Raw genomic sequence first — 27,390 nt, forward strand, 5'->3', positions numbered from 1 at the left:
TTTAGGAGTGTTCCTTCTGCAATACCCTTTTCACTCTACTGGTTTTCCATGTTACTGGCATCTGTTTCATTTATTTTTACTTTCATTTATTTATTTTTTATTTGTGTATATATATATATATATAGTCAATTCTGGTTATTTGGGAGACATCTGGACTAGTGGATTTTAGCCCGATTAAGCGGCTGCTCCAATTATCCGAAGTTTCACATAAATAGGACCCCCACTTTACAATTGGTTCACTGTACAATCAAATCACGTTACGATGGACTCACCATAGTAAAGTGTTTTTTTTTTTTTTTTTTCCCTTGTACTCAGAATCGGGCACCCTGAGTGCGGGATTTGCTGGCATCCACTGGTATGGCACACCCACCGGTGGATGCGGGACTTTGTGCTATAGCACAGACTATTGGAACAGGCCCGGCTTTACATGACGTCGAACGTGCACCGGGAATTGGCTGTCCAGGAGGTCCAGGGACACCTGCTTCCTGGTGGCAAAACGGCCTGACGTGGATAACACATACTGCAGTATTGTAGTGTGTGTTAATACTATGTCAGGCCCATTGAACAGGGATTATTTCCTCACAGAGACAATAGGTGGAGATAGGCATATGCCTAGGGGTCGCCATAAACAGGGAACATACATACATACATCACCATAGTAAAGTACCATTCACTATACAATGTGTAGTAGTAGTGGCATGTGATGCAAGAAAGCAAATGTATGAGCTTATGCAGCATCAGCCAAAAAAAAAAAAAAAAAAAAAAATCACACCATTCCCTCCAAATGCCTGTCCAGTTCCTCCTTAAATTTATTCAACCTATCAACTTCAACCACGACAGATGGAAGTTTTTTCCAGCAATTAACCACCCGCTGGCTAAAGGCAAATTTCCGCACATCTAATCTACATCTGTCTTTTCTTAATTTGAATTTATGCCCCCTTAGGTTCGTAATCTGAACAAGTGGAAGGATCCCATCAGAATTCAGCGTGCTGAACCCATTCAAGGCCTTATACACCAATAAGGCCTTGAATGGGTGATCTGATTGAGGTATATAATAACTTATATACCTCAATCAGATCACCGCGCAGGTGCCTAGTCTCCAGCCACTGCAATTTGCAGAACTTAAGCCTCTCTTGATAAGAGGATCCGTTCATTCAACTCACCAATCTTGTTGCCCTTCTCTGTAAATCTACATCCTTCCTAAAATGAGGCCTCCAGACCTGTACGCAGTACTCAAGGCGTGGCCTGACCATTGCCTTATACAGAGGGATAATCACCTCCTTTACCCCTGCTAGCAAAATTCCTATATATCATTGACAAAACCCCATGACCTGCCCTGGCAGTCTGTCTGCATTGCTCAGAAAACTTCATATGTGCCTGCACAATTACTCCCAAGTCTTTCATTTTCTACCACCTTAAGTGTAGTACCACACAGTTGGTACGTTTCTCTGGGGTTACTTCTACCCATATGCAGTACTTTGCATTTGTCAAGGTTAAACTTCAGTTGCCACTTCTTAGCCCATCTGCCCAAATTATCTAGATCCTGTTGCAGTAGCACACTGCCATTACTGTCATTAACAACCCTGCCAACCTTTGTATCATCTGCAAACTTTGACACTAATCCTGATATACCTTCATCAATATCATTGATAAATATACAAAACAACAGTGGACCCAACACCGAACCCTGTGGGACTCCACTAATAACATTAGTCCAAGAAGAGCAGCACCCATTGATTACCACCCTCTTGTCTTCTCGCACTTAACCATCCTTTTATCCATTGTAGCAACTTACCCTTAATACCATTCTGCTCCAATTTGTACAATAGTCTTCCATGCGCAACAGTGTCAAAAGCTTTCCTGAAATCCAAATATATGATATCAGAATTATTTTTTGCATCCAGTTCCTTTGTAACCACATCATAATATCCTATCAAATTTGTCAGACAAGACTTTCCCTTAACAAACCCATGCTGTGTCTGAATTATTGCTGCAGTCTTGTCTAGATGATCCTGCATTATTTTACCTGGAACAGAAGTTAAACTAACTGGTCTGTAATTACTCGTGTCACCCTTCGATCCCCCTTTGTGAATTGGGGATACATTTGCACATCTCCAGTCCGTGGGAATCTCCCCTGAGTCCAAGGATGCTCTCATAATTATGGCTAAGGGTTTGCTTAGTTGCTTTGCTGCATCCTTTAATATAACTGGATAGATCCCATCCACCCCAGGTGCTTTTCTTACGTTTAACTTCAACAGTTTCTCTTCCACTTTGCTCTCAGTTATTACAAAATCATTAAGTATCCTGCTACAATTTGATAACCTTCTGCCATTTTCAAACCTTCATAATTCCTCACGTGTGAATGTAGATGCAAAATACTCATTCAGTTTGTTTGCTATCTGAGCAGGATCATCAACAGTCGAAACCATCGATGTCAAGTGGACCGATCAGATTCATCCCCTTCCTTTTAGAGTTTATATAAGTAAAGAAATCCTTGCTGTTTTTCTTAGCATCTTTTGCCAAGGATTTCTCGTAATCTGCCTTCGCCTGCCTAACCTCCTTTGTAACTTGGTTACAGATCAACTTGTAGCTATCATAGGCTTCTGTGTCACGTGTTAATTTGTATGCATCCCATGCATTTTTCTTCTCTGTTACGAGTCTCATTAGTTCATTTGACAACCATTTAGGCTTAAACCTTGAACAATATTTCTTAATAGGTATGAAACTTTTAGTAGCATCCACGATTAATTCCTTGAATGCTTCCCACTTAGAATTTACTGTTGGTAACATCATCAGTTGATTCCACTGTACAGAATTTAAAAACTGTCTGAGACCACTGTACTCGCCTTTAAGTGCCAGTCATTGTGATCATGTTTGTGAAATGAATTTTAATTCTACTGAACAGCAATTCTAATTAGCGAAAATAGGAGGAATATTATCCACAGGCTATAAAAGTAAAGATATATTAAGCACAAATTTACCTTTATTACCTTACCAATTAAAAAATTAAATGATATGTGAAAATCGGAAGAATATACGTGATAATCAGAATAATTAATACATACTGTAATATGTATATACTAACTAGTTGACATTTCTCTTCACTGGCATTTGTGGGTGGGAGTTAAAATTTAAAACAGTAAAAAAGATAAGCAATCAATAATGAAGAACACGGCACACACAAATTGAAAGTAAGTGCAAGTGAGAATGGAGTAACAAGTTACGAAGCTTTAAAAATAGAAATGAAGAGAAGATTCCGAAAATAAATTTTTTTATATGATTGAAGATTCCATGGAAGTGTAAACACATTTCACCATAATAACCCACAGAATTCCAGCTGTCTGTATTATCGCTAATTCAATAAGATCAAGTTTACTATCCGTTTATGATAGATTGCACTAACAGAAAAGCCCAATAAACAGGTGACTGCTAATTGTTTTTATTGTTTTATGGTTGTGACCTCCAGAAATCCGACTGAACGGTCGGAGACAATCGCATGTTGTCCCAATTAAGCGAAGTAAACCCTGTCTATTTTCTTTATTGGGTTTTGTTTTTTTAAGATTTTCCCCAAATAAACAGCTGCCCCAATTAACTGGTGGCCCAAATAACCGGAATCCATTGTATTTTATTTTTTTCTTGTTTGGCTGGTGCAGCAAAAGCCTAAGACTTGCTTCCACAATATGACTAATAGTATTAGCAGTTTCATAATTTTGAATGTCTGTTACATATTGCACAACAGATGACATCAGTCTATCCTTTACCACACTAAAAGGCCAAAGTTATTATGGTGGGAAGGGATAAAAAGGAAATAACTTAAAGTGGATGATGAGGCTATTATTACAAATGAATCCATATGGATTTCTTGACAGTGTGCTAACAAGTGATGGGAGAAGTAAAGAAATTAGAACTAGAATTGCAATGGATAGGATAGCATTTGAGAAGAGGAAGTAGATAATTACAGAGAGTGGATATCAAATTAAGATAAAGGTTAATTAAACGTTGGTTATGGAGCATCATGCTCTGTGAGGCTGGCACTAAAACAGGTTATTAGAAGAGAAGAAACTTTTGAGATGTGGATCTGGAGGAGGATTGATAGGGTGGAATGGACAGATAGGATAAGGTTCTCTGTGGAGGAGGGAAAATAGGAGAAATAAAAAAGAAAAAAAGAAAAGTGAAAAAATTGAATTGGACATATACTGGGGAGAGAGTTATTAACAGATGTAAATGAAGGAAAAGCAATGGGCAAGAGATCAAAAAGAAGAACTGAAATGTATGATTTGAGAGAGGTGATAGATTTCATGGGCTGAAGAAGTGGTATTAGGGACAAAGACATTATTATTAGTAGTAGTGGTGGTATAAGATGCAAGAAAGCAAGCTTATGAAGCATAAGCCAAAAAAAAAGAAAAAAAAAGGTAATTGGGTTCTGACTGACCTGCGAAGCAGCAGGGAACATATGATGACAATGAGTGCAATACCAAGGCAGTTCTATGTTAAAACAAATTTGTTGTACTGTGGGCATTAAGGTTGTTGTATTAACTAGGCAATTTGAATCTCGCCAGCAAAAAAAAAAAAAAAAAAAAAGTGTCGCTTTTTTTTCACTCCAAAAAGGTCAAAAGATTATTTGTTCTTTCAGACTTAGCAAATTTAATATTTGGTGTAGCATGACGCTTGTCCTACAGGGTATAGTTGAATAGTGTAGGATGCACAAGTTAATTTCAAATAGGAAAAATAAAGCAGTAGTACTCCCGAAAGGTTTTTAATCTATTTGTTATAAACAGATCGGTTCAAAACTGAAACTAAAGTTAAGAAGCTTGGAAATTATTAAAGTAGGATATTATTTCAATGTAGGCATTGACACAGTTTGAAAAAATAACACTACATTATATTTCTGTCTTTACTTGACACCTCGCCAATACATATGGGGGGGGGGGGGAAATCAGATGATTAACTACAGACCAGTTAGTTTAACCTCAGACCAGTTAGTTTAACCTCAGTGACTCAGTTCATGGTGTCTGTGAAGAAAAGTATTACAAGATCAGTTTGAGAAGTCTGATATCCTAAATGGATCACAATGTGATAATCTAATATGATGCAATGACATTATATTCTTGGACTTAGCAAAGCATTTGGCATAGTTTCGAATGGGAGGTTACTGGAAAAGCTGGAGTCTATTGGGATAAAAAAGCAAGATTCTAAGGTGGACTGAGGGACAGCTGAAGGACAGGAGGCAGAAGGTTGTAACAAAGGGTCATCCTTTGGGATGGATCAGGTTATAAGTGGGATCCTCAAGGTTCTGTGTTAAGGTCACTCTTGTTTCCAATCATCTGGAGTGATATAGAAGTATGACATTGAAATTTGCAGATGATTATAAAGGTCAGGAGGGTGGTTAATGATGCAAGGTCAGGCTGAGATTCTTCAGAATTATTTGGACAGGCTCCATGGATTGAGAAATGGCAGTTATATTTTAATGCCACCAAATGTAAGTTTCTACATGTGAAAAATAATATGCCAAGTATAACCTCTACACTACAGAGTGGAGTTGAAGAGTATAAATGAGAAAAGAGACTTGGATGTTTTGATTGAATCAGACATTAAGGTTAGCATGCAGCACAAGAAGGTAATTTGCTGTACCTTTGCATCTTGTCAAGGCGCCTCCGTAGCCAGGTGGGAAGGAGCAGCAGTGCGTAGCACACACTTCTTGATTAGACCGGGGTTCGAGCCCATCACCACCAACCAAATATGGAGGATGCAGAAAGGTCAGGGAATGACCACCGCATATCCCAGAGCAATATGGCCTTAGTTGCTAATGCTCCTAAAAATCAAAAACAACAACAACAGCAGCAGCATCTAGGGAGAAGAATCCCATTATACAAGTCAATAATGAGATGCATTTTAAATATTGTGTTCAGGATTGGAGGCTACATTTAAGAAAGGACATTGAGCTTCTTAAAAGGGTTCCAAAGAAACTCATCTGGTAAGAACAGCAAAGGTGTAGATTACAGAGTTTAGAAACAAGGCATCTCGGGTGGGGGATATGATTCAGCTGTGTAAGGCATGGAGGTGGTGGGAAAATTGAATGATGATGCAATTTTTGCATTGAAATGAGAAAAAAACCAGAGAGCATATAAATTACTGGGGAAGACTAATAGACTGGACTTCAGGAAGTTTTCATTTGGTTAGCATATTGGCAACCACTGGAATAAACTTCCTGAGTGGTTGAGATTGACAGTCTGAAGTATAAGCAGACTTCCCCACTACCAGTACCTTCTGGTAGTGGGGAAGATTATGATAAGGTTGTTGTTGTTATTTGGTTTTTAGGAGCATTAGCAACTAAGGCCATATTGCTCCGGGATATGCGGTGGTCATTCCCTGACCTTTCCGCATCCTCCGTATTTGGTGGTGATGGGCTCGAACCCCGGTCTAATCAAGAAGCGTGTGCTACACACTGCTGCTCCTTCCCACCTGATTATGGTAAGAGGGAGATAGGTTGTATAGATGATTTTTTTTTTACTAATGCAATAAAAACCTAGCTTACTTGCATCTTTTGGCTTTTATAAATACTAATACTGTTATGGAAATGCTGTTGTTCCTCAATGGCAGTGACAGAGATTACATTCACTTTAGAAAAGACATCATTATCCATCTCTATTTAATACCTTGAATAATTAATAGCAGGTTTGTCCCTGTGTGATGCTATTAAATTAAAAATGGTATTAGTAACTTTAGGTGACTTGTGGATAATGCTATTTTTTTTTTTTGAAAGTAAGCATAAACCCAAGTTGTGTCACTGTCACCAGAGGGACAATAGCATTTCTATACAGCACAACAAAAAATGCACAATTAATTGTTAATTGCATGGTGTTGTATTTAAGGTATAAAATAAAGTATATGCCACTGGCTGTCCTAGTAATAGTGGCATGTGATGCAAGAAAGCAAGTGTATGAGCTTATGCAGCATCAGCAAAAAAAAAAAAAAAATCACACCATTCCCTCCTTAAATTTATCCTGAAGTACGAAGTTTTTTTTTCTCTCCTGCTTGAGTAGAAAGTACTTTTTAAGATGCATCTTTGACATGTTTGAGTTCAATTTAGAGTGTACCTCTGGCTTAAATTTTTTTCTGCACTGGTTATATTACGGTGGTGATCAGCATTGGTACTCCAACTATATAAAGGTGAGGTATGAAGGTGTAAATGGCATTAGATACTTCTAACTGTACAGTTAAATTTATATTTTATGAACTTATTTTCACTAGAACTTGGGTCCATATATTTGCTTACAATACAGACCTATCTTTAAGACATAGTTCAGAATATGTCATCAGTTGGTAAGAGACCAAGGTCAAGAGTTGTGGTGAGGCATCGTAATCCTTTACTGAGCCTCTCAAGTTCTTGGGCCAGCTCTGACAGAAACTTCACAGCAATTAAAGATTTTAATATAAAACAGTGGGAGGTTTATATAATGGATAATTTGATTTTCCATTATAATAGCTATATGGATTGATGTAATAGTATTTTTTTTTTTTAATCATTCTTACCAGTTTTATCAATCACATGAAAGTAATGGGTGCATTAAATACATTAACATTCTAATCTTTCTTTTAGTTCTGTATATCCATTATAATTTAAACTGTGGCCATGTTACATATGCATTTTCAAATAGATTTTTAATATATGAGTAATGTGCAACACTTTGTATAAAGTAACATTTATTTACAAAAAGATAATTACAATCAAAAGCACATCCATTAAAAAAATTCAGGGTTTAAATAACATGAGCAAAAGCTTAAAATAGTAAAATTTGTTTATTTACATAAAGAAAACCTATGAATTACTTCTACATTTGATTATATACTCTTTCTCTATATTTCTTATGTATCATATTTTCTGTTAATCTATACATATTTACATAAAACTAATCATTTAATATCACATAAATTATGCATCACATTTAGCAGAAAACATCTGCATAAAGTGTTCTCTGTTATGTGCCATGTACTATGTCACATTTAAAGACTAGTAAAAATCACAATTTTCAGTGACTTTTGCTATTAAATATTCTTTCTGTGTTAATAAATATTAACAAAAGTTACTTCAAAACTATATCTCAGATTTATGCCAAACTTAATTCAAATCATGTAGAATAGGAATGTTAAACATACAATTCAGTGTTGCCAACTTTTTTTAAAAGTTCAAAGAGTTATATGAAAACAGCAAAGAAGGGTGGTACTTAAAGGGGATAAACTAAATTTCAATGAAAATCCATAAATTATATTCATTTTCTTAAGTATTGCAAGTCTGGAAATCATACATTCTCGTTCAAGGGTCACCTAAATAGGATTTTTTTTAAGGAATTTTTATAATCACAAAGGTATACCGTGTGAGTTTATATAAAAATTATTTGGAACTGTACTTTAAAACCCCGATACTAAATATTTAATACATTTCTTTCACTAATCTGGCACTAGCAGAGCTACAGGTGCAAACTGCACTGAATATGACATCCCTGATGTCATATTCAGCACAGTTTGCACCGAACTATAATATGACTACAGAACTATATATGACTAAGATAGGAAATCGTGAAAAAATAAGAATATTAATAAAATGACAATGGAACTACTAAACAAAAGCTAAATTTCAATAATTAGGATATTTCTGCTAAACAACTATTCTGTATGCATTTTAAATGTAGTCAGATTTTTCGAGTTAGTAGTAGCAGTAAATTTTACTTACTGTGATGATTATGACAAGCAATCAGAAGTTGACACTGTTTATGACTTTTTGCACTGGCTTCCACAAGAAGCCATTATTTTGCTTTAATGGAACTCAATCATGTAAGAAACTATCAGAAACTCTTCCTAGAAAGTTCCTAAGCTCTTCATTCATACTGTAAGGTTCTGCTTTGTTGGAAAGTTTCTTCAGAGAGCTGCAGCTGGAATATCATGTGACCACCTTGCACCAATGTTTATATGAATTTGATCTACTACCATCATATTTTATAAAGTGCCAACAAAATATTTCAAGAAAGTTTTCATTAATTTGTCAATAGTTTAGAGAGATATAAAGCTCTTAAACCTAGAATGGAATGATGATATTAAAAGATAACTGCTGCTATTATGAACATATTTTATTTCTACAATCATTGCAGTACTTTTGACCAGTAAGGAGAGGAGAAAACTTTGATGTAAACTATTCAAGTGTTTGAAATTTCTGTTTTGTTTTCTATTAAAAAAACTTAAAACCACTAATGTTTTTTTTTTTTTTTTTTTGAAAAATAACTATTTTTGGAATTCACAGTTTTCTTGTCTAAGAAGAAAAAAATTTGAGTACTGCCATTAGCATGGCATTCAATTAGAGCCATGCACTTTTGAACTGCCTGATAAATTACTAGCTGTATGTCAGCTATACTACTAAATGACCAATAAATAAAACACTCATTCAATAAGAATCATATACTGCATCAAAAAATCAAAAGCCTCTCAGACTACTTGAATAGCTAACTTATAATCATATCAAAAGAGTCAAATTTGGATATGACAAGGCCCTAAGCTAAAGCATGTGAAGAGGCCCCAAAATATATAAAGATTTTATCCTCTCAAAAGGAAACAGCAAAGCCCCAAGCCATGGCTTGTGCCAGTATTATTCGTCATTAAAAATAGTCTTTGTTACTGTATGTTATTATATAAAGAATAAAATTGCCTTGAAAATTTTTTTTGCCTTAATGTTTTCAAGTATAAAAAACATTCATCTAAACTCGTTAATCATAGCTACATGGTGCCCTTGCCTTACCAAACCATGATATATAGAGAAAGTAGAGCAAATATGTTCAGAACAAAAAGAAAGAAGAATGGTATCTTACAAATCATATTGGTCTTCAAAGAAATTTTAGACCCCAAAATAAGATAATAGAAATCAAAGTTCTTAACTATTACATTAGTAGAAGGCAGAACCAGGCTATAAAAAGGGGACCAAAATGGATGCGTACACTGGGCCTGCCACAGAAGAGAAGAGTGGCAAATATATCTGTAGGGGTCCACAAAACAGCCATATACACAGCCCAGGATACCACTATCATTTTCTTCTACAGATACTTCTATGAGTAGTAATGATGCTGTGGGTGATATTATTTGTGTGATTCTCATAGAATGGTAGGCAGCAAAGGTTATTGCTTTCTTCCAAAAGCAAAGAATGACCTCCTAAGGCTCAAACAAAAAAAGATTTATTTATTTATTTATTATTTTTTTTTTTACTTTTATTTGTTTTGTGTAGATAACTGGACTCCTAGTATGGGTAGAAATGGCTTTTCAGACTAAGTGGAACTATGTAATTACATAGTTACAGACAGATAGACCTAACTTCCAGTAACACTGGCCACAACAACAGCAGCTCTGGAATTAGGGGCATCCACCCACATTTCCAGCCCTGCTCTTAGGCAAGAAGCATACAAATATCTATATACATGTCATGTCATGTCATCAATGTGCATGTGCAAAATCACATCATGGGCAAGGGGCATTTATTAAGTAACTGCCATACAGTGCAAGGAAACCACAGGCTAACCTTTGTTCGCCTTGGAATTTCTTCAAACTGTCAGTCTTTTAACTATACTACCTGCAGAGCAACTTGTTCCAGTAATTAACGATTCACTGGCTACAAAACTTCTCGCAATCTAGACTAAACCTCTTCCACTGTAATTTGAATTTATGGCCCCTATTAGCTCATCTTCAGTTGAATGTTTCACACACACACACACACAGTGTCACCTACCTAGTTCACAATGATTTGTTAAAACTGGTTGTTAAAAAAACTGGGGCAATGCCACTATACAGACAACATTATATATTTCAATCTTGCTGACAAAAGTGGGAAATTAGTGTGTTTTATAATCAGATAAGGAAAAAATATAGATACACTTTGTAATCTAAAACTACACCATTTTGATGCTATGAGTAATGATGCTGTAGGTGATATCATTTGTGTGCTAATGTTTTAACTATACATTAACTAAAATGATTTTAACTAAATATTTAAGATTTATTCCACTATTCCTATACTATTTTTATTCTTCCAACATAAAAAAAAAATTTCCACATATTTTACCTGATGGTCTTATACACTAAACTCGTCTTCTGAAGCAGAAAATTAGGCAGTATAAAAAGTATATTCAAATATAAGGCTCTTGAGTAGTCCCACTGCTTATATAACTAAAAATGCATATACAATGGAGATTAATGCAAATGCATTGAAAAATAAAAATAAATCAGTGAGTAAAATCATTGTTCTCATGCTCCTAAGCAGCTGCTATATAGAGGATACAACATAGTAGTTTCTTGGAAAGAGAAGAGGCCCCTTCTTTGAATTATAAATTTTTTTTATTCAAAATTTTTCTCCCTTACCAAGACTTTACCTTAGACAATAAAGATAACAATTATCTCTAATAAGAAAGACTTAAATAATCACAACTGCATTTTATAAGTATACACAGTATATAGCGAATGTTTTTGCAGTTAGAGCTTTAAGTCAAGCACAGTGTCATTTAAATTATGAACCTCTTTAAAATAATACAACAGATGAATAACATTCCCATTTAATAACAACACATATTGAAAGGCAAGTTTACACAGTCCAACTGATGTGCGAATATGAATAACTATTTACATAATCAATTAAATTCAATGTATGTTTGGTTTTTCAGTCGCCTTCGTAAAAGGCACTCAGAAAACTATATAAACTCTCGATCTATTTCATGACCTACAATTCAAACAACACTGCTTATAGTTCACTGGACATTATGGTAGCATCTGAGAAATTTGCTTAAGGAAATTCCATGGGCCAGAACCAATGAGTCCAAACATCCACATCTTTGTGAATAATTTACTGTATTCAAGTCTGGAGCCCACACCTGAAGAATAGAGAATGTTCAAAGAAGGACAACCAGATTTCTGAGGAGTGCTAATCTATGTTCATATGAAGAACAGTGTAGAATGTGTAGACTCCATAACTTGGTAGCTAGATATCTTGGGGAAAGGGGGGAGATCTGACTGAGATATAAACTACTCTCATTGGAATACACTACCTACCACAATGGTTGAGGTGAAGAGTTTGGTAAAGTTCAAAGCAGAACTGGATAATCACTTTTTGGTGATGAGAAATGTACAAGTGAGTAGGGAAATTTTTAAATATTTTTTTCCTTTTTTATTATTTGGTAGGTGCAGAAAAAGCTCATTTCCTTACATCAATTAACCATATCGATACTAAATCTAACCTATTGGTAGACATAGGATCAGAAAAGACCCCGTCGTTTTTTAGATCTTACTGATACAACTTTCTTTTGGTCTGGACTGATCCTGTCTACTTTAGAGACACTTGAAATTTGCAGTGCAGCAATAAAATTTGTTTGCCTGTGATCACAAGAGAGAAAAAGGCAATTAGAAGCAACAATAGTGTTTATGTCCCTTCCCTCAGTATATACATTATTTCTATGAGCAGGTCAAAATTACACCCATTTCCATCTGTTGAGATTACAAGGTTGTTTGGTATCTTATATCCATCTTGGATGAAATGACTGACTATTTTATCTACCAGACAACTTCCTCTAAATAAAACAGAGCATCACCATACTTCAATCTGATCTATCAAAGATAAGCAAATTTGGCTTCATTTTCATCAATTTTTCATTCACTGTACTTGTGCACTCTATAAATAATACAGATCTGGACCTATGCTTCCTTAACAAACTCTTGCAGACAGAATTTTTTGTCTGTTGGATTCTTTAGTAAAATTTGGTTAACTGTGACTCATGGATATTAACTATTTTAAACTGCAATGTACTGAAAAAAGAAAGAATATTTGGAAAGCATATTTAAAAGTACATAAAGCTTACTAACTGAGACAATCTTGTTACCTTTGCAGCTTGGACTTGGTGCATCATAGCCTAGTGCTTTCTATTGGTGTGCAACTTTTGAAATCAAATAAAAGAGAAGGTAGAAATAAAATATAAAGAATTTGTCTACTAGGCCTTATCCCATCAAGAACCATAAGCCTTGGTGAACAATAAAACTCATGGACGTACAATTATTTCAATAACCCTTATACCCCGTCATAGGCTTGGTTTGAATGATTGTGGTGCTCTGCCAGTAACAACTTTGATCACTGCACTTTTCAAGTCAAGAGTAAGATTAAATGAAGAAATTTTTTTTTGAAACAGTACAGTAAATACCACTACATAGTGTTTTCTTAAGGGAAGCAACAATCAGAATGTTGAGCAAAAAAAGTCAGGGAGAAATGCAAACAAAATTAAATAAATAAAAAAATTTTAAAATTAAAAAAAGAAAAATACAACCAATAACAATTAAAAATGCCGTTTTGTACACGTTGACTCTGAAAATCCTTTGAACCCATCTAGTTAGAATGTTTAGAACTGAGGAGGCCTCTGATGGTGGGGAAGGGAACTGAAAAATAAATAAATCTATAGTACTTAGCTAGAGGAAATGTTTAGAGCTAGGGAAAAAAAAAATACATATATATCTTCCATCATGATGGCCTCCCCATTTCATGAGTGCAGTTATCTCTGCAAGGCCAAACCCTGGATTGGTTGAGAATTAAATACATGTAGGATTTAAGATTGCCAAAGATAGTCCTGCAAAGTACATATTATGCAATGTTGTATGAATTAAGTTTTGCAGTAGATCGAGATTTTATAAATACCATTTGTTTAAAAAAAGCTTTGTTACAAAGCACATCATGTCTGGCATTTTTTATATAATCCAAGCAAACATATTTACAAAACATATCCATACAAGAAGTACAAAATTAATATTAATAATTGATGACAATGATGAACCTTCTTCAATAAAGTTTTTCGTAGTTGCAGTAATCTCTGGAACATGTTGTGCTGTTGGATGAATAAGCAAGAGACACTCGAGAGAACCCTGCCAAATGTTAGATGTTAGTATTAAGCACAGGTTTATAAAGATATCATTAATAAAGATATTAGGATAACAATGCTTTTAAAAGAAATTGAATTAATGCAAAAAAGCACTGCAAACATAGAATTATTATGTCAAAATATTCATTATGTGCAAAAAAAAAAAAAAGGAAAAAAAGAAGCATAACAGTGCTGTAGTTACAGGAATAATACATAATGATCATTTCCTTTTCCTCACTATATTGCATATCTGGCTTCCATTTTCTAGTCACACCAACCCAGCTGGTTGAGATGCTGAAGCTTTTACAATTACTAATAACCTCGCGCAGATTGTTCATTTACCAGAATACCAGACAAGCCTAACCATACAGCCAACACGCTTGATCTTTTTCTCACAAACAACCCTTCTAAGTACATGGTCAAAGTGAGTGATCTGAGTCCAAGTTGTGATCTTGGTGATTGTCTCTTCTTCAATGGAGCCTTTATTTCATGGTTATTCCCAACCTTTTGTTATTTGATATTACAAGAATACAAAATGGGATGACCTGCGAGATTTCTTTTCCTTGGTCAGATTACTCTTTCAAAACTTCTGATGTCAACTTTGCTCAGATCGTGTCAGTAAAATTATCCTTGTAGGAATGGAATCTTTATTCCGCACTTCACTTTAAAATCTCTTCGTTTATCAAAACCTTGGTTTTCCAATAAATGTGCTAAGGCTGTTCAAGAGAAGAATGTTGCATATCGTAATTGGCTTGTTTCTAATTCTTCAGTTTCCTTTTCTGCCTACATCAAAGCTCGCAACAATTGTAAAGGAGTTATTAATCAGTCCAAATTAAATTTTGAACAGGCTAAGAGTAGAAAACTTGTTTCTTGCCTTAATGGTAGCCAAGCATTCTGGTTTCTTGCCAAAGCTTTTCGCCCCAACTTTTGCCCATCTCTGCTCTCACCTCTGTCAAAACCAGATGGTTCTATTGTCACTTCAGCCAAGGATAAAGCTGACCTGCTAGCACCCAATTTTTCTTCCAATTCATGTATTAATGATCTTGGTAAAACACCTCCCACCATTCCCAACAGGCTCTGTTCAATGCCTCATGTGGTCTTCCATCAAAAGGATGTCAGAAGGACTTTGACGAATCTTGATGCTAAGAAAGCTCCAGGTCCTGATGGTATTTCTCCACTTGTTCTCAAAACCTGTGCTCCTGAACTTACTCCTGTTCTTTGCCGCCTTTTTTTCACTTTCTTATTCCAAAGGTCCAAAGGTGTTTTTCCTTCTGCTTGGAAATTTGCACATATCCAGCCAGTTCCCAAAAAAGGAGACAAATCCTTCCCATCCAATTATCATCCCATTGCAATTACTTTTTCTACACTTTCTCAAGTAATGGAGAAATCAATTAACCGCCAACTCTTAAACTACCTAGAAACCTTCCATCTGATCAACGATCGCCAGCATGGATTCCATCAGTGTAGATCCACTGGTGATATTTTGGCTTATGTTACCGATTTATGGACAAATTCAATGGAAAAGTTCGGTGAAACACAAGCAGTCACTCTTGACATCTCAAAGGCTTTCGATCATGTTTGGCGTAAAGGTCTCCTAAACAAGCTTCCATCTTACAGTTTGCCTACTGTTTTTTGTAATTGGTTATCGAGTTTTTTCTCTGATCGCTCACTGAGGGTGATGGTAGATTGCTCTTAGTGTTCTAACTTCTCCACTAATGCTGGTATCCCCCAAGGTTCAGTTCTTTCCCCCCTTTCTTTTTGTCTTGTATATTAATGACCTTCTTCCATTGACTGGAAATCCTATCCATAGTTTTGCTGATGATTGCATATTGCATTTTGCTTTCCAGTTCGAGAAACCTTGCTCTGCTCAATCAGCTTCAACTTCTCGAATATCCGTTACCAATTCCTTAAATGCCAATCTCCGGGTAATTTTCCAGTGGGGCAAAGACAATTTAGTTGATTTCAATCTTTCTAAAACTCAGTCTTGTCTTAAATCTTGCAAAAAAGGATTCTTCTGCTCCTATGGTGACACTCTGATTTCTAGGCAAGATGATATATCTCTCTTGGGGATTACCCTGACTTCTACTCTCTCTTGGCACAAGCACATTACAAATATTGCTTTTTTTCTTTTTTTTTTTGGTTAGTTGTTGGCGCATCAGCTTCTGTGACCATAACGCACCTCCCAAAGTTTTTACATTTTACTGTGATCCAATCCCGAGGCGGTATTACCCACCTGGCTAGCCCGGTCGGTCAAATATTGCTTCCTTTGCATCTAAAAAAAACTTGGTTTTTCTCTTTCGCTCTAGGTGTTACTTTTCTTCCAAACAGCTCTTCACTCTGTACAAATTGAAAATCTGCCCTACCATGGAATATTGTTCCCACATCTGGGGCGGTGCCCCCAAAGCCTCTCTCAGGCTTCTAGATTCCATTCAGAAGAGGGCAGTCAGGTTAATTAATGACTCATCTCTAACAGAGTCTTTCCACTCACTGTCTCATAGACGTACTGTTTCTGCTGCATACCTTTTCTACAGATAATTCCATGGACCCTGTTCTTCTGAATTGGCTTCTATAATTCCCACTCTCTCTTTCAAAATGGTCCAAACACATGCTGCCACCAGCCAACATCCATTTACTGTCCAACTTCAAACTCACAGAACCAACTTTTCATCTTCCTCGTTTATTCATTCAACTGCCATTTTCTGGAACAACCTTCCTTCATACATATTTCCTGAAAATTACAGTCTAGAGAAGTTCAAGTCTAATGTCAACAAATATCTTCTTTCGTCTTCTCAACCTCTAACCCAAGCACAGTACTAACTGTTTGGGGTTATCAAAAAAAATAAAAAAATCTCTAGTAAAAGATGAAAGGATTTCACTGTTGAATCACATAATGCAAAAGCTTGACAACTGTGGAATTTTCTTTTAATTGAGTTCATTATTATTATGGAATTTTGTAATATTACATATTTCTTCATGTATATTTAATGAAGCTAGCATGACATGCTGCACATTAAAATATGCATTTCTATCAGCTTCAAAAAGCTAATATTAATACAGAATTTAGATATAATATATAATTTCAGGAAATTACTATGAGAAGAAATATCTGGCATTTATCACAAAATAAAAAAAAAGCTTCAAAGGAGAAAAATAAAGCAAAGCATCATAACGTTTTAAGTTGCTTTATGCATAGGCTTTAAGCCAGGAGAAATGAAATCATGGTGAAGCAACTGCTGTACTGCCAGGCTTAACTTATTTGATTCTTTTTTGAACTTGTCAAATATCTCAGTTAGCGGAATGAAATGAATATGGTCCCTTTTCAAAATTTTTGGTGTGAATAACAACTGCCCAAAATATAGTCAATATCACTTTGTTATTGCTGATGCCTGAACTTTGAAAGTGTTTTTTGAACAAGGAAATATTTCATGGAAAAACTCCTTACCCTCTCAGAGGATTCATTAAAGATTTTATAGGCCTAACATTTTCAATAATCAGAAAGTCAATAACTAAACATTATTTGAGCTGCATAGTCAAAAGTGCCTCCTGTAAAATTATTCATTATATTAAATTACTTCTCTAATACCTAATATTTCTTTTCTAATATTAATTCAGTTAAAAGAAAGGTTCAAAATTTACTTACGGCTACTGTCCTGGCTGGAAGGTGTTGCCTTGTAGTTATATCATTTGTCTTATCCACATTGAAATCTCCACACAAACCACAGAGCTGCTTTTCATATGCTGGAGGTGAATGAATCTTGACTAGACCAGATTTATGCCACTCAAATAAAAATCCTTTGTCAGTTGTTACTAACACTGATGAATTTAAACGTTCCACATAAATAATTTCATTTTTGTAAGGTAGCTCAACTTTTATACCATCAATTAAAATATCTAGTGGACTTATCGTAACATGAACACAGTGAACATAGATGTAAAGAACTTTTTTCATTGTATTTTGGTACCAATTTTCAAACCGAACACTGAAATCTCCATTGATACAATCTTCTGCCAGTGTATAGCGGCATCTACCAGAAAATTCAAACTCCATGCCATCAAATGTATGGAAAGTGTTATTTGGATAAAGCAAACAAGTAGTCAGTCCTAAAAAATTGAAAAAACAAAGAATAAATACACTACTTTCCAATTATTTATATATATGTATATATATAAGCAAAGTTATAATAAGTGAGAGAAAAGAGTTTTATGTATATATACAGGGTGTCTCAAAAATACATGGCATAACTTCAGGAATGAGTTCCTCATATGTAGACAATAAAAATATTTTATATCAACATAGTTCCGGAAATGCTTGGTTCCTGAGTTATTAACTGGAATGTCTTATCTCCCACAGGTGATTTCCTTCATCACAAGGTACTGACAGAATCTGGTGGTTTTCCATTCTGACCATGTACTCAAATCAGGAGTAAGCAGATATGCACTTTATGTATGGTTTGGCAGACGGCAATGCTCTGGAGGCTCGTCATTTGTATTTTTCTGGACATTTTCGTTCTGGGAACCCACGAAAGGTTCCCAGAACAAAGGTGTCCAGACAGGAAAACGTTTGAAGGTATCCATCGCCATCTTTGTGAACATGGGACCTTTACACCTCGTGCTGCCGACAGAGGACGACCAAGATCTACGACTCCTGAAGTAGAAGGGTGGACCAACTGCCTGGCCTCCACGCTCAGTGATTTAAACCCACTAAATTTCTTCTTGTGGGGCCATTTAAAGTCATTGGTGTATTCGACTCCGGTAGCTGATGTGGAAACTCTCCGCAATCGAATTGTGGCAGATTGTGAGACAATACAAACCATGCCAGGAATTTGACATTGTCTTCATGAGTCCATGATACGTCGATGTGAGGCCTGTATTCAGGCAGAATTACTATAAGGTGATGTGAACAGTTAAGTGTCATAGACAGACCTTCAAAACTCGGAAACCAAGCATATATATATATACACACACACACATATATATATATACATATATATATATATATATATATATATATATATATATATATATATATATATATATATATATATATATATATATATATAGAATATCAATAGAAAAAGTAAATCAATCCAATAATAAGAATACCATCAAGGACTTAAGAAAACGCAAAAAAAAAAAAAAAAAAAATTATTATTATTATTATCGCTTTTTACCGACAATCTAGATGACTTCAACTGGGGCCAACCACCCAGAATGAAGGCAAAAAACGACAAGAAGTTCTCTGTTTCTGTGATGATCAATATATGCAGTATAGGCCGAACATAAATCGAATATAAATAAATCGAATGAAGATAATTAATTAAGAAAAATTTTGAAATATTAGAATCAAAGGTAAGAAATATAAGTAAAATATAAATGTAAGCATATATTAATCATCGTTGACCCGACAGAGAACGTAATTTAAGGATTAAAACAAGATTAAATATATAATACATACTACATTTGACCGTATCTAGGACATAATGTAATAGTCGTCAAAATAATATGTGGTGCCCCCTATGTGATGGATACGGTAAAAATAAATAATTAAATTAAATTAACGCAAAGAGAAACATGCAGATAGTAAGAAGAAAAACTAAAGGAGTAGGAAAAATAGAACCTGAACTCCACAAAGGCGAAAAATAGTGGTATAGATAAGAAATAGTTTCTCCTACGTCCTCGGATTGCCCTAATAATTTCGGAGAAATAAAAATAAAGAGTGTAGGACAGCTTAAAGGCATTACAAGATATAAGTTGTGGCTCGGGGTATGCCCGGGATCGCAAACCCGTTCCTATAGTAGGACCCTGAGCTGAATTTGCATGTTATCTCAGCGTGAATTTAAGTAAATTAAAAGAATTTAACTATATGTATTAAAAAAAAAAAAAAAAAAAAAAAAAAAAAAAATGATACACTGTAATTTGCAAGCCGGTGGGTACAAGTTTTCTACGCCGTAAGACACCAAGAATGCAAAGTGTATCCTATTTACATATATACATGGCACTAAATATAACGATTTTATTGAAAATTATATTGAAACGATAGGTTCAGAAAACAAATTTTTGAAATTAATTATGCTAATTGCTTTCCTGAAGTGATATTTCAGGTAAGCGATAGGGAAATTATTATTGATCAACCTGCCGTACAACGCTGTTAAGCCCGCTGAACAATTTTTATTACTATTGCAGATATAAGCAATCCTTAAACATTGCGATAAAATTATATTAGCATGCACTGATTTTGATACATTTGATTTCCAGTTTGTAAGGCTGACTACGTTAAAATTAAATGCATCTCTTTTATTATATACGTTTACGTCTATTTTATTATTATGTAATATTTCTATATGAAGATCCAAGTAATTTGCTATAGTATCGGAACTATTAGTTTTTTCCAACACAAGCTCCCCTGGATATAATCCACTGTAATCCTGGACAAAATGTGGACAATTAAAAACACATATATCATCTACGTATCTGTATATAAGTAGGTTATCTTGAAATTCTCTTTCTGTATAATACAGATAAAGGTTTGCGATTATGCTTGATGCTGGACTTCCCATAGGGGTGCCAGTGACTTGCAAATATAACGATGTTCCGTCATATACATAGTTATTAAAGATGCATAATTTTATTAGAGAATTCCAATAGGTTAAATCAACCTTTATAGCATTTTTATTTTCTAAATATAGTTTCTGGAGGACGACTTCTAAGTTATTAAGGTTAATGCTCGTAAATAGACTGTTAAAGTCAAAAGTTTGTATTTGATGAATATTATTATTTTTTAGAGCATTTATAATAGGTAAGTTATTATTTATTATAATAGTTTTATTTAAGTTATTTAATATACTTTTAAGTAACTTTTCTAACGTTTTTCCGGGAAATTTCGCATAACTATCTCTACATGATGTTATGAATCTAAAAGCAATTGGTGTTTTGTGAAATTTGGGTATGCAATATATAAATGGATATTTTAGGTTATTATACTTTAACTTTAATTTTTTATGCAATGCAATTAATTTTTTGATTATTATATTAGAAGAAGATGTTATCTGTTTATATGTACGGCTAGACTGTAGTTCATTTTTTATAATATCTATATAATATGATTTACATATGATTGCATAATTGCAAGCAGCTTTGTCAACGGGAGTTATTACAAAATGTTCATGTATATCTTTGAGCTGCCTATTTATTAATTTGGTATTATATAGATTATCCTGTACGAATTTCAATTGATTATATTTATTAGATATGATATTAAGCATTGTAAATAACCACATGTGATAAGCTTCAACCGGTATATTATGTTTGTATGCTGATCTTATGCAGTATTTTAGTAAATCTAGATATAACAATTTTTTAAAAATTGTTATATCTTTAATGCCTTTAAGCTGTCCTACACTCTTTATTTTTATTTCTCCGAAATTATTAGGGCAATCCGAGGACGTAGGAGAAACTATTTCTTATCTATACCACTATTTTTCGCCTTTGTGGAGTTCAGGTTCTATTTTTCCTACTCCTTTAGTTTTTCTTCTTACTATCTGCATGTTTCTCTTTGCATTAATTTAATTTAATTATTTATTTTTACCGTATCCATCACATAGGGGGCACCACATATTATTTTGACGACTATTACATTATGTCCTAGATACGGTCAAATGTAGTATGTATTATATATTTAATCTTGTTTTAATCCTTAAATTACGTTCTCTGTCGGGTCAACGATGATTAATATATGCTTACATTTATATTTTACTTATATTTCTTACCTTTGATTCTAATATTTCAAAATTTTTCTTAATTAATTATCTTCATTCGATTTATTTATATTCGATTTATGTTCGGCCTATACTGGTTTATATTTGGTTTAGATTTAAATTACTTAGCATATATTGATCATCACAGAAACAGAGAACTTCTTGTCGTTTTTTGCCTTCATTCTGGGTGGTTGGCCCCAGTTGAAGTCATCTAGATTGTCGGTAAAAAGCGATAATAATAATAATAATTTTTTTTTTTTTTTTTTTTTTTGCGTTTTCTTAAGTCCTTGATGGTATTCTTATTATTGGATTGATTTACTTTTTCTATTGATATTCTGTAGACATTGTGGGTGTATTGCATGATTGCTTGCAACTGCATTAACCCATAAATATTAGTTATTGTCTTTTAACTTTCTTGCTTTGCTTTATTTCTTGCTTTCCTTTTATCACTAATATAACTATTAATATATATATATATATATATATATATATATATATATATATATATATATATATATACACACACACACACACACACACACATATATATATATATATATATATATATATAAACCATGAAAAGTATAGTGGAAGTTAAGTGAAACTTCTTTTAGAATCTCTCAAAACACTTATTATTTAATATGGTAACATTGATACAATCGACATATGATAGTTAAAATATGATGCATAAATTTCAGATTTCAAAGTTTGTAAGTGTCATTGAATTGATGGTTGTTCCAGATCTAGTTACAGAAATCGGATCGTTGTTCATGGTTAGACTAAACTTTTGAAAATTTCTGTCAATTTTTTATGAAATACAGTCAAGAATGACAAAAGAAATATTTTTGTTTTTAAATTTTTAAAATCACACTGCTAGAAGCTGAGATATAGCGATTTAAAATGTAACACAACATGTATGTGAGTTATATGCGTTGTAGGGGTAGGAATTGCATCATGTGTCACTGCTATGCTGCTCATGCCTGGTATGGAGTGGTACAATGGTGGGGGTGATAAATCATTTCGTGTAGCATTTTTGTAGCGATTTTTCTCAACCTACGGACGCAAGTTACTCCCATGTGAAAACTCCCTGTGAACATGCCTAAAGAAGTTACACTTCAAAAATACATTTATTTATTTAGTGAGAGGTAGATAAATATATAGATACATACTTAGATAGAATGATAACTTACATACAGTAATAGAATCCCATTACGGTGTTATTAGAAAGAAATATATGATTCGTACCTAGATATAAATTATCTTCTACTATTCTGATAAAGATTTTTAAAATATTTTCCGCCCAGTGCTAAATTAGCTGATCACAGCCATGGCCGTATGACTGCTCTAGTTTTCACCTACAAAAACAAGCTGTTAACTTCTGCACCTGCAACCACCCACCGTAACTCTACATCCTTCCTAAAATGATGCCTCCAGACCTGTACGCAGTACTCAAGACGTGGCCTGACTACTGATTTATACAAAGGGATAATCACCTCCTTTTCCCTACTAGCAAAATTCCTGTATATCATTGACAATACCCCATGACCTGCTCTGGGCAGCCTGTCTGCATTGCTCAGAAAACTTCATATCTGATTGCACAATTACTCCCAGAACTTTTTCATTTTCTACCACTTTAAGTGTAGTACCACACATTTGGTACATTTCTCTACGGTTACTTCTACCTATATGCAGTACTTTGCATTTGTAAATGTTAAACTTCAGTTGCCACTTCTCAGCCCATCTGCCCAAATTTTCTAGATTTTGTTGCAGTAGCACACTGTCATTACCAACCCTGCCAACCTTTGTATTATCTGCAAACTTCGACATTAAGCCTAATATATCTTCACTAATACTACAGTATTTACAGATTCAACAGCCATTCACATTTGGAATTATAAAAAAAAATACAAGACCTTTACAAAAAGGCAACCATTTTCCCAGCATTTATTTTCAGAAGCAATAAATACATAATGTTGAATGTATAATGTCACAAAACATGCCAAAGTGTGAATTTTTGTTCATGTGAGAAAACTGGAATTCACAGGAGAATACTGACCACACTGTCAATGTGGGAATTTTAAGCATTTGCTATCACTCTTAGACAAACAGCAAAATTTAATACCTTTCACAACAACAGCTAGTTGCTCTCTTCATTCATACTCTCTATAACAAAAATGATCTCACACTCTTTACTCTTGAATCATATTTTAATTTGACTGTTTGGGGTTTTTTTTTGCACTTGGTGAATTATATCTGGGTTATTTTAGTAGGCAGGGTTGTTTATAAATCTTCATAAAAAAATAATAACAAAGTTTAAATGGTGAATGAGGACTATCCAGGACTATCTATATCTAAACAGATCAAGATACTACTAATATTATATTAAATAACTGCTGAAATACATTTAAAGAAAATCCAATGTTGCATTCACTTTGAAGAACCATGCTTTGTCTTAGTGAAAAGATATTTCCTTTGGATTTATTTATTTATCTTGAAAAACAGTAATGATGCTGCAGAAACCTACAACCACTGTGATACTTTATCTTTACATGATGCACAAGAAATGTATACAAAGAGGCATTTCTTTGACTTCACAGGGGTTTTGTGGTGGCCCATATCTGCATATTCTGTCTATTGCATATTCAATAGAGAGAATATTGAATTTACAGATTAATACAGACACTAAAATCCAGTGCTTAGTGTACATGTTTAAAAATATCCTAGTATATTCAATGCTTTCTGTCAACCAACCACACCAGCCTGGTTATAAATGGTACTCATTCATCAGTGGGCAAGCACAAAAATCAGTGAAATATATATATATTTTTTACTCTACATATACATTTTTTAAGTTACAAAATTTTGCTTACCTGGAATACAAGTCTTACAACATGCTCCTGGAAGTAATTGTGCTGTTTCATTCTGAAAAAAAAAAAAAAAACCATATGCAATAAATCATATCACTAACAAATTCAACAAGATATTTTTGATGAAGCAGTACATTTTCTATGTATACTATACACAGAAAATATTATTAATTAAAAAATTTTATTCATAATTTGTTTAGGTCAGAATGAGTTCTTTACATTTTAAATTCCGATTTTCATTCCCTGAGCTAAATCATTGATTTAGCTCAAGGAATGAAAGAAAAAAAATCAAACTTTTAGGTACACTTGGAAGAATTACCTTTAAAGAGTACTTTACAGTTGCTTGCTGACTGGTTTTCAAAATAGGAAATAAAAGAATTACAAAACTTTCTGATAACTTTCATTGAAACAGAAATTTCAGCAGTAGTTCTACAGTTCAGAGCAAGAATGAAACCACACAATAATTTACTTGTCAGCCATTTGTCTACTAATCTGAACCATACGAGTAAAATTACAATAAATTCATGATTTTTCAGAGCTTTTCTATCTAAATGAATACAAATGGGATCCTCTTGAAAGAATATTCATATTAAATACTTTTAAGAATTAACAAAAAGATGATGAATTTTTCATAAATGTTATATTTCCAATGAGTTACTTATTTATTTGAAAAAATTATGTATATGCCTTCCACTTGTGTCTATAAATTATTGATAGGGTGGAATGCCTAGTCTGTAGGCCTGGATGGGATGACCCACTCAGTCTTAATGTTTACTGCCATGTTTTCTTGTTTCATTAAACAAGGAAATATGATCCTCGTTTATTGAATGGAAGCTAATTCAGATGCAGTGGCCCTTATAGCCCTAACCAAGCAGCATTGGTTAGGGCTATAGTGCTTTCCAATTGGCACTTAATTAGCAGAGAAATTTGTTAAGAACTACATAATATTACAATAATTTAATTTAATATTACTACGTAATATTACAATCATATCATTTAAATGATTCATTCAGTTATGAAAAATCATTTGATTATGGAAAATTTTTCAGTTATGGAAGATCATTTGATTATGACAACTCATTCAATTATGGAAAATCATTCAATTATTTCATTTGATCATTTCATTCAATTATATTTGAATGATATAATCAAATGATTAGTAGTTAGTAACTATTAATCATTAAATTATTTTGATTACTGAAATCTCTCAATTGATAATCATTCAATTAGGTTAAATCATTTGATTATGAATCACTAGTAAACATTATTTGATTGGTTAGTGGGAGGTTAATTTTGATTTTTTTTAATTAAAATTAACCTCCCACTTTAATTTCTCAAAAATTGATGCTCCTTATACTATATATGAAATATGCAACCCACAGTAATTCACAGCATATTAAAAAGTATTTCCACTTAATTAGAAATAATAACAGTACCTCTAAACAGGAGAGCTCAGTGCACTGCTTATCATAACAGGATATATGTCCCTTTTCACATTTGCACTCTTGACATCCATTATCCCAAATTTCTCCATCCTGAAATACACAAAATTTACTATAGTAACAAATGTAACATATCTTTGTAATTAAAAAATCAATTAAAATACATTATCTTAAAACTAACTTTATTTCAGGAACTCTTTCCTAAACACTAACATAGGATTTCAAGCTTTTGAAGATAGGTGTATCTCAATTAGCAAAACAAGGAAATGAAAGCTGTACATGGAGAGAACTGCCCATCATATGAGGCTGTGAAAAATTGGAAAAGACAGTTCAGGTGTGGGCAAAGCAGTGTGCACGATGACTCAAGAGAAGGAAGACAAGTCTCAGCTCCAGACCCTGTCATTGTGGCTGAAGTACTATATATAATATCTTTATTGCAATCAGTGAAAATTTTACATACATGCCTGATGCAATGCCCATAACAGCAACAATGCTAGGGGTTTATAGCAAATGAAGTAAATATTAGCCATGGGTTTGTTTGCACCATAATGCATAAGTTAATGATGCATGTGTATCATTAATAATGTATGCACACATCTAAGGTGGCAGCCCAACAGGTTCTGAGATTATTGACACCTCCTCAAAAGATTTACAGGAAAGTGTGTTCTGCACAATTGTTGGAGCTTTGTAAAGAGAATGTTGATGACTATTTGACTAACATCACAGAATGAATGCTAGGTACATCACTATATGACTCAGAAACAAAACATGTGCACAAACAATGGAAACATTCATCTTTACCAACCCCCCAAAAAGCCAAGGTTCAACTGTCTGCCAATGAGGTCATGTTGTCAGTCTTCTTGGTTATTTGTTATTTGTTATTTGGTTTTTAGGAGCATTAGCAACTAAGGCCATTTTGCTCAGGGATATGCGGTGGTCATTCTCTGACCACCTTTCTGCATCCTCCGTATTTGGTGGTGACGGGCTCGAACCCCGGTCTAATCAAGAAGCGTGTGCTATGCACTGCTGCTCCTTCCCACCTGGCTATGGAGGCGCCCAGTATTCTTGGACTCTAAAGGTATTATTCTTACAGATTACCTTCAAAAAGGCAACAGCATCACTAGGGAGTACTATAGAAACCTGTTGGGAAAGTTAAGACAGGCTATCAATTTGAAGAGACAAGATAAGCTACTCAGAGGTGTCTGTCCCCTAGTCAATAATGTTCTTGCTCACAAGGTTGCTCTCGCACTGGAATTTGCAATCAAGTGTGCTTTTGAAAATCTGCAGCATTCACCTTATTCTCCCAGCTGCTCACATTCAGACTTCTTCCTCTTCCCTAAAATGAAGAAACCATTTCAGGAGGCCACAGATTTCAGACTGATGAGGATGTAAATAATGAAGT

General features: G+C 34.1%; 1 protein-coding gene across 2 annotated transcripts in view; it reads right to left on the reverse strand.

Annotated features, from left to right (window-relative positions):
- LOC150079806 (sushi, von Willebrand factor type A, EGF and pentraxin domain-containing protein 1-like) overlaps positions 1 to 27,390 on the reverse strand; it is a 216,402-nt gene that overhangs the window by 15,955 nt on the left and 173,057 nt on the right. The window contains exons 29-32 of one of the 2 annotated variants that reach the window (XM_090383991.1): positions 25,983 to 26,081; positions 24,550 to 24,601; positions 17,566 to 18,026; positions 12,210 to 13,929 (exon numbers count right to left, since the gene is read on the reverse strand). In XM_090383991.1, coding sequence (XP_090240117.1) covers positions 13,756 to 13,929; positions 17,566 to 18,026; positions 24,550 to 24,601; positions 25,983 to 26,081 — 786 coding nt within the window. In that variant the 3' untranslated portion in view covers positions 12,210 to 13,755. Of the gene's footprint in view, positions 1 to 12,209; positions 13,930 to 17,565; positions 18,027 to 24,549; positions 24,602 to 25,982; positions 26,082 to 27,390 lie in introns of those variants that run through there. The other variant, XM_090383990.1, reaches the window with a different exon arrangement.

The sequence above is a fragment of the Mastigoproctus giganteus genome, chromosome 10 (assembly GCF_048544385.1).
Source record: "Mastigoproctus giganteus isolate SK-2022 chromosome 10, ASM4854438v1, whole genome shotgun sequence".
In the NCBI taxonomy this organism is placed as follows: domain Eukaryota; kingdom Metazoa; phylum Arthropoda; class Arachnida; order Uropygi; family Thelyphonidae; genus Mastigoproctus; species Mastigoproctus giganteus.